The 14,357-nt window shown below is 36.5% G+C and overlaps 1 protein-coding gene across 1 annotated transcript in view; it reads right to left on the reverse strand.

Annotated features, from left to right (window-relative positions):
• The window catches only part of LOC139975159 (glycerol kinase 5-like), a 20,970-nt gene extending 6,625 nt beyond the window's left edge, over positions 1 to 14,345 (reverse strand). The window contains exons 1-14 of the mRNA XM_071982818.1: positions 14,208 to 14,345; positions 12,216 to 12,405; positions 9,145 to 9,238; positions 7,872 to 7,947; positions 7,186 to 7,279; positions 6,842 to 6,934; positions 5,380 to 5,421; positions 4,651 to 4,726; positions 3,967 to 4,028; positions 3,450 to 3,523; positions 2,447 to 2,507; positions 1,911 to 2,037; positions 946 to 1,050; positions 144 to 238 (exon numbers count right to left, since the gene is read on the reverse strand). Of these exons, the coding sequence (XP_071838919.1) occupies positions 144 to 238; positions 946 to 1,050; positions 1,911 to 2,037; positions 2,447 to 2,507; positions 3,450 to 3,523; positions 3,967 to 4,028; positions 4,651 to 4,726; positions 5,380 to 5,421; positions 6,842 to 6,934; positions 7,186 to 7,279; positions 7,872 to 7,947; positions 9,145 to 9,238; positions 12,216 to 12,329 (1,113 nt within the window). The 5' untranslated portion in view covers positions 12,330 to 12,405; positions 14,208 to 14,345. The remainder of the gene's footprint in view (positions 1 to 143; positions 239 to 945; positions 1,051 to 1,910; positions 2,038 to 2,446; positions 2,508 to 3,449; positions 3,524 to 3,966; positions 4,029 to 4,650; positions 4,727 to 5,379; positions 5,422 to 6,841; positions 6,935 to 7,185; positions 7,280 to 7,871; positions 7,948 to 9,144; positions 9,239 to 12,215; positions 12,406 to 14,207) is intronic.
• Positions 14,346 to 14,357: the final 12 nt, after the last annotated feature.

Raw genomic sequence — 14,357 nt, forward strand, 5'->3', positions numbered from 1 at the left:
CAGTAACTTCACAGAAAGCTGTGTCCACAAATTATGTCAAATATTTCACAACATGGTAATCAAATTCAAAGTGACAGAAGGCTATATGGAATTCCCTAAACTGATATGAAAATTTCACAGAGAACAAAGTCAAATCTTCTCACTTGAAGTCCTTGGAATGCAGGAACGAAACATACACCTCCACTGTTGGCTACTGATTCAGCTACGGGAGCACTCTGACTAGGATCATCGTAGAACCCTGAGGGATGAGAGGAATCAATAAATCAGGTCTTGTTTCCATCTTAATCAAAAAGATATTCTTCTTGGGGGGAGGGAAAGGGGGGTGGGAAAAGTGGGTGGCTTCACTTCTAATGATTGTTGTTGCAACCTCTTTACCAATATTCCCTCCAATCACAGCTTTATAATTTACCCATTTTCACTCCATTCAACCAGTGCTTATAGTTGCATTGCTACAATTCATGAGGTATGTAACCGCACTGCCAATATTCACTCCAATCAAACCTCCATACTTACCCATTTCACTCCCCATTCAACCACAGTGCTTATATTTGCATTGCTACCTTACATGAGGTATGTAACCGCACTGCCAATATTCACTCCAATCAAATCTCCATACTCACCCCTTTTTCACTCCCCATTCAACCACAGTGCTTATATTTGCAATGCTACATTTCATGAGGTATATAACCGCACTGCCAATATTCACTCCAATCAAACCTCCATACTTACCCATTTTCACTCCCCATTCGACCACAGTGCTTATATTCGCATTGCTACATTACATGAGGTATATAACCGCACTGCCAATATTAACTCCAATCAAACCTCCATACTTACCCATTTTAACTCCCCATTCGACCACAGTGCTTATATTCGCATTGCTACATTACATGAGGTATATAACCGCACTGCCAATATTAACTCCAATCAAACCTCCATACTCACCCATTTTCACTCCCCATTCAACCACAGTGCCCGTATCTGCATCATTGCATTCCATGATATAGGTCATCTCATTACCAATTTGCCAGCCGACCAAAGGATATGCACCTTGACAGGAAGAGACGAATTCTTACATAATAGCTGGATCTTACATTCTTTGCTTCTGAAGTCGATCACAACAAAGATTGTTACATCTTTTGTGAATATGGTTGCCCGATCATGCAGTAATTATAGGTAACAGAGAGTAGCTGTAATCTAACTGTAACACAAAACTATTTGGAATAGCTAACACAACAATAGCTAACACGACAATAGCTAACATGACAATAGCTAACATGACAAAAGCTAACACAACAATAGCTAACACAACAAAAGCTAACACAACAATAGCTAACACAACAATAGCAAACACAACAATAGCTAACATGACAAACTAACAACATACATTGTTGCTGACATATCGAAAGTAGCTTAATATATATTGCAATGACATCACCAGCAACTTGGCACTTGAAATAAAGCTATTTCTTGATTTAACATAACTAAAGATGTTTATTTTCTGGGATAAACAGGAACAGTTTTCTTTGCAAACGGCATATGATTGTATTCATGAAAGACGTTCTCACATGAAATTAATAGAATGCCACCAGTCACTTTAAGTAGAGGCTTACAATAAATAAAACACAGTCACATCTTTGTACATTCTTTGGAATGGTCTACCTCAAAGTTTACTAATGTAATTGCATATCCAAGAGATACTTCAAGCTCCTTAATACGGCTGCAAGCCATGCGAAAAGTCAGATGTCAACTAGTGCCAGGTATACAAAACTATATAGATCCGTACAAGTACTTAAATAGTAGATCTCAGTCTGTTTATTCAGTCACGTTCTATTTATTGTACTAGGCGTATCATCCATGGGAAGCCAAACAGACAAATAATGTAGCACCTTGCTCATGCGATGACTTACCATCATACGGCACAGTTGGTCTTGGCCCTGTGTTTATTACTAGAAATGATCCAGTCCCCATGGTAAGCTTGATGTCACCCTCATTGAAACAGCATTGACCAAACATGGCAGCTTGTTGGTCAGCAATCTAGATATAAAAATGGAAAAAAAATGAAAATTGTCTTTAACATTGTTACACTATCCATAAAAACCATTTTTTTTGTGACTTAAAAACATGCTATGGAAAAAAAGATATTTTTTTCACATGAAATAATTCAATTTCCAAAGCAGGGTTCATTTACTCTCCATGCCTTTCAGTTAAATCTCTGCTGGGTGGCAATCCATCATTGCTGTGATATGCAAAATATAAAAAACAATAATGACAATAGAACTATCAGTTCTCTATAAATTGTTAATAAACCTTTCAAATAGATCATTTTTAATATTTCATATAAACCCGGTTCCAAATACCTCCTAATATGTTTTAAGTATGTGAACTGGGCTCCATCATCAGGACAAATGTCTACAGGCTTATAATGGAATAATTAAATACTCACCACAGCCCTGATGGGTATGGAGGCACCGAATAATTCTGGATCTACTATTCCATAGTCACCGCTGTGAGAGGAGAAGAGAAATAAATCAACAGTTTTTGTTCATTTTCAACTGTTATCTATGGGGATCTGTGAGATAAAAGTTGACTATAATCACTCTTTATAGGTAATATGATTGGGATGAAATCTTTTAAAATTGAATACTTTAAAAAAATATATATATAAATAAACAGCATACAAAAAATAAAAATAAATTAAAAAATATAATAAAAAATATATATAAAAAAATTAATTAATAAATAATAAAAAATAAATAAATAAGTTTTAAAAAATATATAAAATAAATTTAAAAAAATAATAAATTAAAAAATAAATTAAAATAATATAAAAACAAACAAATAAAAATAAATAAAAATAAAAACTTAATACTTATTGTTCATCCGTGTGAGGAAGTAGTCGATATCTGAGAGGTCCTTGCTGTCCCTCCCCTTCACCTCCCTCCACCCCACCTCTTTTACAAACACATGCACCACCATGGAGTTTTGACCAATGCTTTTGTAAAACTTTTGGGAAAGGTCAGCTGAACTCTAGAATAATATATCTCTCTAACGATAATACATATTTCATTTGGTTTTACACTTCCTTAGTAAAAGGTAGCGTATCATTATAATAAAGGACTTTCATAGCTTAAAATGCAAACAAAGCACTGGTCACAAAATGTGGAGGCCTAATTTATAAAAGTTATCCGGGCAACATTGTATTTTTATGAGGAAACAAGATACAAGCAAAGCCTCTCTTCAACATTTGTAGATATGCAGCTCATAGTATATTGGAATGTGAAACATTCTTTTGTTTTGATTGCTTGAACTTTGACCTTTCATTAATACAAAGCCCCCACGTCAAATTTGAACCACGCAAACAGCTTGTACATGAAATTGGCATGAGAGAAATGTCCACCCAATTGAACCAAATAGTCATGAAAAAGAGGGGGAAAAAGCTGACTCACTTTGTGTCTTTAATTTCTGGAAGGATGTTAGTGGGAAGACCTAAATAGGCCATGTGAATGTTATTGTAACCTTTCTGGAAGAAAAAGAAGGAACAAATCAAAGGGGTTTACTCATTTATGATCAGAAAACATCTTATAACAGGGAGGCAGACCATTCCACTAAAATGAAAACTCTTAGCATGACAACTGTATAAAGAGGTATTTCCCTTTTGTATATCTGAAAATTACTACGAAAGATTTCTTTTTTTCTGATTTTTTTTTAACGTCTGAATTTTATTCATCAATGATTGTCACATTGACTGAGTTTATGATGAGCTCTATACTTCCTAAACCTACGGATTCACTTAACTAATAAAATATCTGGTGAATTTTTTGGATAATCCACATGTTTACTGTATGTCACTTTTCCCTACAGATGAGATAGCCTAGAGCCGACACGTCCATGTAGTTTTCTTTCCAAGCTCTATATAAATCAAACATGATTTCACCCCAAAATGCAAACATCTTATCAAATTACCTTAAAAACGTCATACATCCCCGTGGTACTGAAATTTGAAAGATCTGTGGCATGGACCTTCCCTACAACAAAAGGAAAAGAAAATATGATAAGACAGAATTTATGAGAGATTGCAACATCTGACGACTCAAGAAAAAATGGGGAAAAAAAAACCCTTCCTGCAATTAGAGGTAAAAACTGGCAAAGATGACACCATTCTCCATTTCTATGCTAGATGTTCAGTCATCATCTGTCGACAATAACTGCAGAATAAACTCATCCACTTTAGGAGTTAGCTCAGTGGTTAACGCCGGTGCCTTTCAATCATAAGGTCCCCGGTTTGAGTCACTCTCAGATTAATGTATGTCGTTGAGTTGTTGACAATTAACAATTCATAATCATGGACGTTAAATATGAATGTAAGAGACTGACTTTGGTCAGCTTGCGGCTTTGATAAGCCAATGAGGTTTCTTCGCGAGTTCCTGCTTTTAGGAGGATGTAAAATACTTACATACATACACTTGCGTGAGAGGCATCACCATGATACTAACTTCAACAACAATGTTGCTGCAAAAGTAAGTCCAGATATTTCATAAATTACAGCATTGTTATTTCAAGTGAATTCATTTCCTGCATTTTTTTATCTGTTTCTAACATGGGAGTTGTCTATTCTTTTTTTAAATCTAGAGGTTAAAATGAATGTACCTTTTGTGAGCTTCCATACCAGCCAGGTATCGACAGCACCGTAGTGAACAAGATCCTTTGCGATATCTTTTTTTAACTGTCACGAGACGAAGAAAATGTCAAAAGAATTAATCATGCCAGAGGATGCAAACAAAGTGTAGAGAGTGAGGAAATATAACTGGTAAATAATGCATGGACTTACAATTTTACGACCATATTGTAAAATTGAAAAAAAAAACTTACTTGCCGTGTATGCCAAAAAAAATATGAAAATGGCTTGTTTGTCTCTTATTACTGTATTCAACATTCAAGTGTATCAATGAATACTGTGGGTACACAATCTGAACATGGACTTGTTATTTCAGAGAAAATATGAACCACAGTACAGTAATGGAGACTCTTTCATCCCTCCCTAACAAAGTTAATACAACAGAGAGACAATATGGCTTTGCATAAATATAAAAAGTTACAAGAAAACATGAAGGACAAAGAATACGATTACAGTTACGTAATATGACACTGTGGAAATTAAAGTAACCTTTGACCTCAACAAATAGCAATACAGCTTTTCACTCATTACAACAAAGGTCAACAAATCCGGATGAAATATCTAAGAAATCTGTTGAAGTGTTTTAACTTCAAGATACCATGTTCCCCAGTTAGGAAATCATACACAGGACATACGTGTAAATAATTGTTCGACTGCAAAAGGATGCAGTCCTAAAATTAATAATGAAAATTTGAACTTACCTCGGGTATATTATCTATAACCCAGCCTAACCTCATTGTTACCTGTACAACATGAGAACGGAAAACATCATAAGGATATACCAGAAATTTTTCTCTTTCTTAGCTTCTTCCATTGTTATCAATTTTTTTTTTTTAGCAAAGCTACTGGATAAAGTAAGATTGGCTAATTGTTCAATTTCTTTCCAATTTTATTGAATAATAATTAATGAACATAAAACATGGAGGAGCCCAACTGTCTCCCAACTGTCTCACCACCCTCTTTAATTTATTTGATACAACAGGACAGAAGGTATTTGTTCAGTTATCCTACTCCACCTGTTTCTTCTCACAATATCTCTTAATTTTCCAGATGTTTCCTATTAAAATTGGTCTCTACTTGTCTGTTTTTTGCCCTCCTCATAGCAAGCATATCTGTTATTCTTTAAGTTAGACCATATGTTTTCTTTTTAAATTCATTTCTACTTGTTCACATCATGATACAATACACACACACACACATATATATATATATATATATATATACTGTATATACATATATGTCAGTACAGCTAAATACAAATCTTGTGACTTACTAATTAACCTTTACCCAATTAATTACAAAGATAACTACCAAGATAGAGGCAATTAATTCACATCTCTGTGATAAAGTGCTTTATGGTAAAGAAGGTTAAAGGAGTGATCTTTGAACCTTGAGGAATAACAATGCAAAAACAAACGACTTTGTTTACGAAAGCCTGGTTCTCTACAATTGAATAGTCCAAGAGACTTTTAAATAAATACTCACAGAGTATGTGTGCTGTCAATACATGATTTTATTATATTTGACGTTTTTGTATACATGTCTATGTAACTGAACAACTCCCTCCCCTCCCATCACCCTTACCCCTTCAGGCAGGTGAAGCAGATCCAATGACCATCATTGGTCCATGTAATGGAGGTATTTGTGGTGAAAACCTCACATTCTACCCTTCCTCCCCCATCAGAGACAAACCAAACCAACATCATTGGTCCTTTGATGAACAACTGCTCCTCCCCCCTCAGCCAACCACACCCCCCCCCTCCTCACCTCGACAGAAAAAGCAAATGTTACCAGCAAAATCAGTCTATGTGACAGAGATTCTAACTTACGTTAAAATTCTTCAGCCTATAAAATTGAAATAAGTTGAGCTACTTAACTCAAGTAAATGAGTCTTTCCTTCATAATTACATCATATCTTTGTAAGCATGGGTTTTGATGTTTTATTGTTATGTCAATGACAAGTTTTCAATCAATGGCCATGCCCATATTGAAACAGATAGCTGACAAATGGCTCTCTCTTAGGTGGAGGAGAGGTGCCTGGAGTGAATATATTCAACAGCACATGGATGTGAAATGGTAGGATCAACCACAACTAAAAATACCTACATGCTGACTTGTAAACTTGAAGAAATGGTAGGGTCAACCATGACTAAAAATACTTACATGCTGACTTGTGAACTTGAAGACACTGGCCGTCTCCCACCTCCTGCTTCCACAACTTAATCCGTAGAGAAGTGTGGCCCCCGTTCGAAGACCCTGATAGAGGGGGATAGACCAGATCATTAAATATCCCCTGTTTATGATGCAACTGCTTCAATACCTTACAATTACAAATTTTCAGAGCAATGAATAACATGTATGGCAGATCACTTTCAAACCACAGAGTATTACACCCAATGCTGCCAATTTTCCCCCTCCCATTGGTCATCTCAATATGTCTCCAGGTCATTGTACATCTAAAAATTAACCATTAAAGTAGCATTTTGAATCCCCTATAAACTCCTTACCATAAATGACCAAGAGTTGTTAATGCTGTCTGCTCTTTTCACTGATCGGGTATCGTTCCAGCAGATGAAATTGTGATAAGATTTACCAGTTTTTCTGTGGTAGAGACATATGGTTGATATATTTTAAATACTAAAAAATGTTCTCCTTTCTCCAACAAAGAGATCATTTACATCCTGTTTTCTTCCACCCCATTAAGCACATATGGATTTTAATATTAAACCTGTACGAGGAGTCCTTCAAAGACTGAGTGCAAAATAAACCACACCAAAAATGACTCATATTGTCAGTATAAAATTCATGACAACACACCTATTTTGCTTCAAGTTGATTTACGAACATTTTCTGCTATTAATATCTATGTAAGAATTGAATACAAATTGTTCTTGGGATGTCAATTTAGGTAAGGATGATAGAATTTGTCCTTCATGTGTCTTCTTCAAAGCTTGAGCCCTTCCCTATTGCTTAACACACTAAGAGACGTACTTTGAGCAATGGATTTTTTTTCCATTTTATCGTTAATTGACATCTTTAACTACTGCTGAAATAGTATCAAATGGGGGAAGTAACATATAAATAAACAGACAAATTAATAGGAAATATAATTTACAAAGTAAGTTTGCAAGCGGGAAGAAGTAATTGCCTAGTTATAATGCAAAATGCACAATATCTATGAATGCAAACTTACTTGTTCCAAGTAGTAAAAGTAGCTCTTTGTGTTGAGAGACCTAGGGCAGTGATATCAGAGGGTGCTACACCTGAATCTAAATGCCAAACATGAGATAGAAACATGAGATTCATAGTAGATAGAGCCAGAGAAAGCTATAAGGTATTGAATCTTCACGATAACAAATCAACAGTTAACACATGATATACCAAGGTCTCTTACACTGAGAGAGCATTGTGGTCAAGTGGTTAAGCCAGTGGACTTGTGATCTAAGGCTTACAGGTTCGAGTCCTGGCCTGATTTGTTGTGGTCAAGTGGTTAAGGCAGTTGGTGGACTTGTGATGCTTGCAGGTTCCAGTCCTGGCCAGATCATTGTGTTGTATCCTTGGGCAAGGCACTTTATCTCCATTGCCTCTCTTCACCCCAGGTGTATAAATGGAGACCTGTGAGATAAAACTGTCAGCTGGGCACTGTTTCACTGCTACCATGTGGAGGGATTGTCTCTATGTTTGACAGGTTATCGTGGACCAGGGTAATATTGTGATGCGCCTTGAGCACCGTTATAGGTGGATATGTCTGCGCTTTTGTAATCCTCATTATTACTTTTACACTGAGGAGGAAGTCAATGGGGTCATAGTCCCCAACAATTTTTAACAGCAATGATTTTCATGTTGGCATGGTGGTGCACTGGTGGCATTTATACCACCAATTTAAATTAGTCTGAATACTGCCCCCCCCCCGGCCCCAGCTCACCTTCCCTTGCAATCCCCTATCTCTAATCTGTGTAGTGTTCCATGTGTATAACACTGGAAAAAGTCATGAAGTAGCTACTTAGATTCCCTTTTTTTTGTCCCTTACAGCATCAAAAGGAAAAACAAAATGGATAAAGAAACTTTGTCTTGCGGTATAAATTAACAATCTGTGTTAGGTTTCATAAATGAATCATACCAGACGTATCCTTAAGGTACTACTGTTCAATTTATCTACTTAAAAAACACAAAATCACCACATAACAGATTAATAACATTATGTGTAGATATGCTGTATAGCTAAACCAAGCAGAGATAAATATCATTTTATTCATGAGACTGGGCATGATAATAAAGTTCTAACTAGTGGACAGGACATTACAAGGCAAGTTATTATCATAAAAACTCCACTAATAAACATTGATTCATAGTCACTGTTATTGCTTTTCACCTAGTTCAAACAATTGTGGAGTTTCATTAATCTGAGAGTGGTGTAATTGTCAATGAAAGAAAAACTGCTGTAACCTAGTTTGTCCTGTCCTCACCCTGAATGGCTTCTTTGATAGTGGTAACAAACTGATTCCAGAGTACCTCTGGGATAATCTCAATAATCCCTTGTGATGGACAGTGAAGTTCTAGCTACAAGGAAAAGAGAAATAAAAGAAGGATCAAGCCTTTAAAGCGAAGAAGAAAATTACAATCCCAAATTGTGCAAATTTAATGAATATTTTCTACCCAAATTTTCTCTGTAAGTTGCTGTTGTTTTTTTTGTTTTTTTTTGGTTAGCATTTTAACCATCAATTTCAGAAAGATTTCTATATCAAGTTTTTAACTATTCAAAATTTAATGATGAATAACTGTAAAATGAATATGCAGTCAACTTAGTTACCATAGATTTTCAGTATTTAAGATATGCTGTGACCAGATTGAGGTCACTGCAGTTGTCTAAAAACTATTCATGACATAATGTTCAATGAAAGGACTAAGAAAAGTTAGCATCAATATTCTACATGCAGCCTGGGGTAATTTAGTGTTCATTCATACTTAGTAAAGATTCCTAAATCCTATTGGTCCATTCAGGTCAGCTGACCGTGGTTAATCCTGTGAGTAACGCATGGTAAAATTACGGCACATCACTTTAATAAATCTTTGGTTATATGTAACCAACAAGAGCATCAATGATGCAGTATCTCAATACTGGAAGTTTTAATTTTGATTCCTAATTTCAAATCTTTGCTCTGTCTCTACAATTATCAATATCAATCACGGTACAACAAATACATAACTTGCATTTTTGCTACTTTGCCACGAATAGTCTCTGCAGGTTACACTTTATCCTGCTAGTCTTGCCTTTAGCGCTCATTGCCTGTTAGTCGAAACAACGACGTTGCAAGGTTTAGTAATGTCATAGAATACCTAAGAACTTGTTTTTTATGTGGTATCCTTCATCTTAGGTCAGTCTCTGTTGGACTTTTTGGTCATATAGTTTGACGTCAATGACAACAGCCAAATTAGAAGAGGCGAACAACTCGACCATATTCTTGATGCCTGCCCTTGAGAGCTAGGCCTATTGACCTACTGTATGTTACTGTAGTGGTGACTACCATCAAAACTGTGTCCACTTCTAGATATCAAAACAACCCACGTTTTTCCATCTCAATTTTTTGGACATGAAGATTTCATGGATTTATGACTTGGAAACAAATAATGTAAAGGAAGATTACAAGTTTTTATATGCAAGTGATGGGTGGCCTCCTCTTCCCCTAATAGCCACCTCAGTTCCTCTCCATTTTGTTATTTTATTTTAATTCTTTGTACATTTGATGTCAAACATTACAGGTTCAAAAGAAAGCTAAACATACTTCATATAACCTTATACATCTTATATCCTTATAAATAAAACATAACCTTATACAATTTTTATAGTCTTATAAAAGTTGTGATGCTATGGCCGGCTCCTCTTTTATACGTACCCATCAAACAAACTTACCCTGGTCCTTCCTAGGAAAAGCTGTCTGAACACCAGTACAATGCTAATGTGGCTATCACTGAAAGCCTAATAGGACTAGGCCTAGGGGCCTAGGCCTATATATATATTTTTTTTAAATGCACTAGGCCTACAGTAAGTAGCCTTCAGAAATACAAGAATGTGTATACGTATATAATTATACAAAATACATGAAGGGCAATCAAACAAACTTATCATGGCCCTTGCTCTGAAAAGCTACCTGAACACCAGTACTATCCTTAAATGGATCTTAAAAAACGAAGGCCTAATATAAATTAAATGCACTACGTAGAATTCAGCAGTACAGAATGTAATTAGCATGCAATACACTAACACCTCGCGTACCTAACTACACTACAGAAATTGGTCGCGAGCGTAGCCATTTTCGTATATCTAACATGTAGCTGTTATGAGTCATAGCCAATCTGCTACAAAACAGACTTGGGGCGGGGCTTAATCATCAAAAACGGACCTTTTTACTAATAGTAGGGGCGGCAGCTCAGTGTTGTTTTAAGAAAGAAAAATCATTTAAACATCAAATAAAGCAAATAAAAGCCATAAAATGTCATATACAGCTAGTAAAATTCTTATTAATACCTACCTGTAAACAACAAATGAAAGTTTAAAATGTTAATAAAATATATAATACATAGGACCCTATCTTAGACGATACCACTGTTGAAAGACAGTTCTATTCTATTCTCTTTCATAAAACATAAGTTTTGGAGCGTGTGCAAAACAGGTCTGCCAAAGTGTGTTTTCAGTCCAAATTGGCCCGATTTGGACATAAATCGGTGAAAAAATCACAGAATGAGATACAATTCTGGAATAAAAAACAGTAACTTTTGTTGGTCTATATGATATATTCTTGCTCTGGAAATTCCAGAGAAAAAGAACTTTGTTTGAAGACGCTGAAAATTTTTTAAGAGAAGAGAGAGTCCCACTTACTGTTACAATATCTCTATACATGTAATGTATTGAGATAAAAATGTTTTGTTTTATGATTTTTCCCCCACACAAATGGTAGTAATGCTATCGCTGGATGCACTCGGGCTCCGCCCTCGTGCATCGCTTGCATTATCCCCTGATAGTGCATTAATCCTGTGAGTAACGCACGCTAGACCGTTGATTAACCCCTTATTCAAATTTTTGTGAAGGCTATGACTTTTTTCTCTCAATCGGTGCTATAGTGTAGAAAATTGCTATCTTTGCACTTGTATAGCAAATTGACCTTTTTCTATTTCATTATGCGATACGATACTGGATAAATTATTCCCTGAGATGTATGTAAGAAAGCAGAGAGCTTCCCAACAAATATAATGTACAATTCATAATTTGCCAATTTACCAACAAACTTTCAAAGGAATAAATCCAAGCGATTATTAACACCTGTTTTAAAGTCAGTTGCATTGAGAGCCATTTCCTACCTGGGCAAATATAACATCACCGGTCCTCCTTTTTGCACTGTTCATACATCCCACCTTCCTCCTGGCCTCCTCCATTTTTTTTTCCCAGGCCTTAAAATTGACCCAGGACTGTACCACCCCCCCCCCCCCCCGCCCCACCCTAAGCCAACCCATTCTCTTCAGATCTGTTTTAAGTACTTACTGCTTGGTCACTTTGACCAACCACTTCTGCCTTTGTGTTGTAAACATGAGCCCTGATGGTTGTTGTACCGACATCAATGGACAGAATGTATTTCTCTTGTTCAGTGGCAGTCATGATTGCTTCAATTATTATACGTCCCTCATATAGTTGGTATCATTGTTGCATGTCTTATCATCAATTATACATAATTCTGCAGAGTATGGGAGGAAAACATAATGTACTGTTTATGTTCAGCGTGGCCAGATTGACTTATAAGAAGTAGTAGCCATATCTATGTGGCAGATATTGCAGTAGCATGCAGTCTTTGGTACACATGAAATGAAATTAAGCTCAGTAATAACACCTGATGTAACCAGTGCATTTCATTTTCCAACTTGATGACGTCAGGGAGGAACAACTCAATCGAGCAGTAGCGCTCTCCGTACAAATGCTGTGCTAAAGCACAGTCAGTAAACAGCAATTTCATTCGAAAAACAAAAACGACATAAATCAAAAATACATGTTCAATGGTAGGGCCGCAGCCTTATGATTATGATCTGATATAATCACAGCAGAGGAATTACAGGCAAGGGAAAACATAGAGTAAACAGGGAAGAAGATGATCTACGGAGACCTACGGAGGTGGAGTGTGTTTGTAGCCACAATGAGTGGATAACTTGGCGAAGCTACTTTCATCCCCAGAAGCCTGTTTAACATCCTAAAACAGACTTTGAAACCATTTGCCAAAATAGAGCACTACTAAGAGCTACCTAAGTGATGATGAACGACATCCGTGGCCACGCAAGGAACATTCAATTTTAATTGGATATGAAGTAAGCCTAATTCTGGGAAGGCATGTTGCATGCTTTTAAGGTAACAGTCAGCCTACATTGTTACTGTTACTTTAGCGTACACTAGGCTTAGCGTCAGTGTGCTCGTTGAGCATAGCCTTTTAACAGAAAATTAAAGAAAAGAGAAGTCTTGATTTTTCGTAACTATGACCTTCAGGTGCCTCGTTAATATTTTAAACTGCGTTGGGCTTATAGGAAATTGCGAGGCCTTCTAAAGTTCTAGCCCTAGCAACAACAGCTGAATATTTTCCACGGGGAGTGAAAAAGACTTGTTACAAGAGTTGTTCCTCTCTGACGTCATCAAGATGGAATTTCAGGCATATTGCATAACTAATGGCAGCTTACTGTGCATTTTGGTCAGGCCTTAGGAGCCAATTTTCAAAGCGAGCTTATTCAGTCCAACAGGAAGCTGTTAACTTAAAAATCTAATATTAGATAGTTTTGAGGTTACTGAATAATATAAATGTCTTTGATCCCTGCATTCATTATTCCTTTATGCCTCCCAAGTCCCAGTTTCCAGTTCACACCCCTTAGAACACAGGTTGGATAGCTGATGCTAGCCTTGGGCATTTGCTTAACTCAATCAAGTTTGTCCTTTGAATGCTACATGATCTAGCCTACTCCCTAGTTCTGGTAACTTCTGGGGCTGGATAACTTTTTGATAAAAGTCACCCAGGAAAGAACTGATCTGCTCTCAACTCCAGTCCCCTTGCATCGAGACTGTGTGATCATCGTCAGGTGTGTAACAGGATTCCCCTAGAAGGAGAATATAGTGCTACACATGATCATGACCAAAACGCCGAGAAGTGATACAGCATGTAGCGTTTGAAACCTAAGTTAGATTTAACTGAGGCAGCCTAGACTGAGGTTAATGTTGTAGTGTTGACTTACGACACGAAGGCTAGGCCTATTGTCTGCTAGGCCTAAAGCCTATTGTCAAGGATATTCTAGCTTCGGAGGTGAATTATCTTTGCTATTGTCAACTCAAAGACTGCTGATAACCAAATGCTTTCGACCACAGAAGTCAGATGACTTTTGTATTGAATCTTCTATTGTTTTAAGCCTCTAATACCTATTGTCTTCTATTCTAATGGCTCTTGTTTTCGGCATTCGTAACGTAAATGGCTAATTTTTGATAAATCTTTGGTAAACTAAAACTTACAAAAGTATGTCCGTCTGTAAATGTGTTGACCAAAACTACCGAAGTAGGGTGCCAGGTAGTACAGTACGTCGGATGACTTGGTGGTGCGACTGTTGTGGAGTAGTGGCGCACTTCCATTTTATAAATGATTGAAATACACATATATTCGCA

This window comes from Apostichopus japonicus, chromosome 10, assembly GCF_037975245.1.
Source record: "Apostichopus japonicus isolate 1M-3 chromosome 10, ASM3797524v1, whole genome shotgun sequence".
NCBI lineage: Eukaryota > Metazoa > Echinodermata > Holothuroidea > Aspidochirotida > Stichopodidae > Apostichopus > Apostichopus japonicus.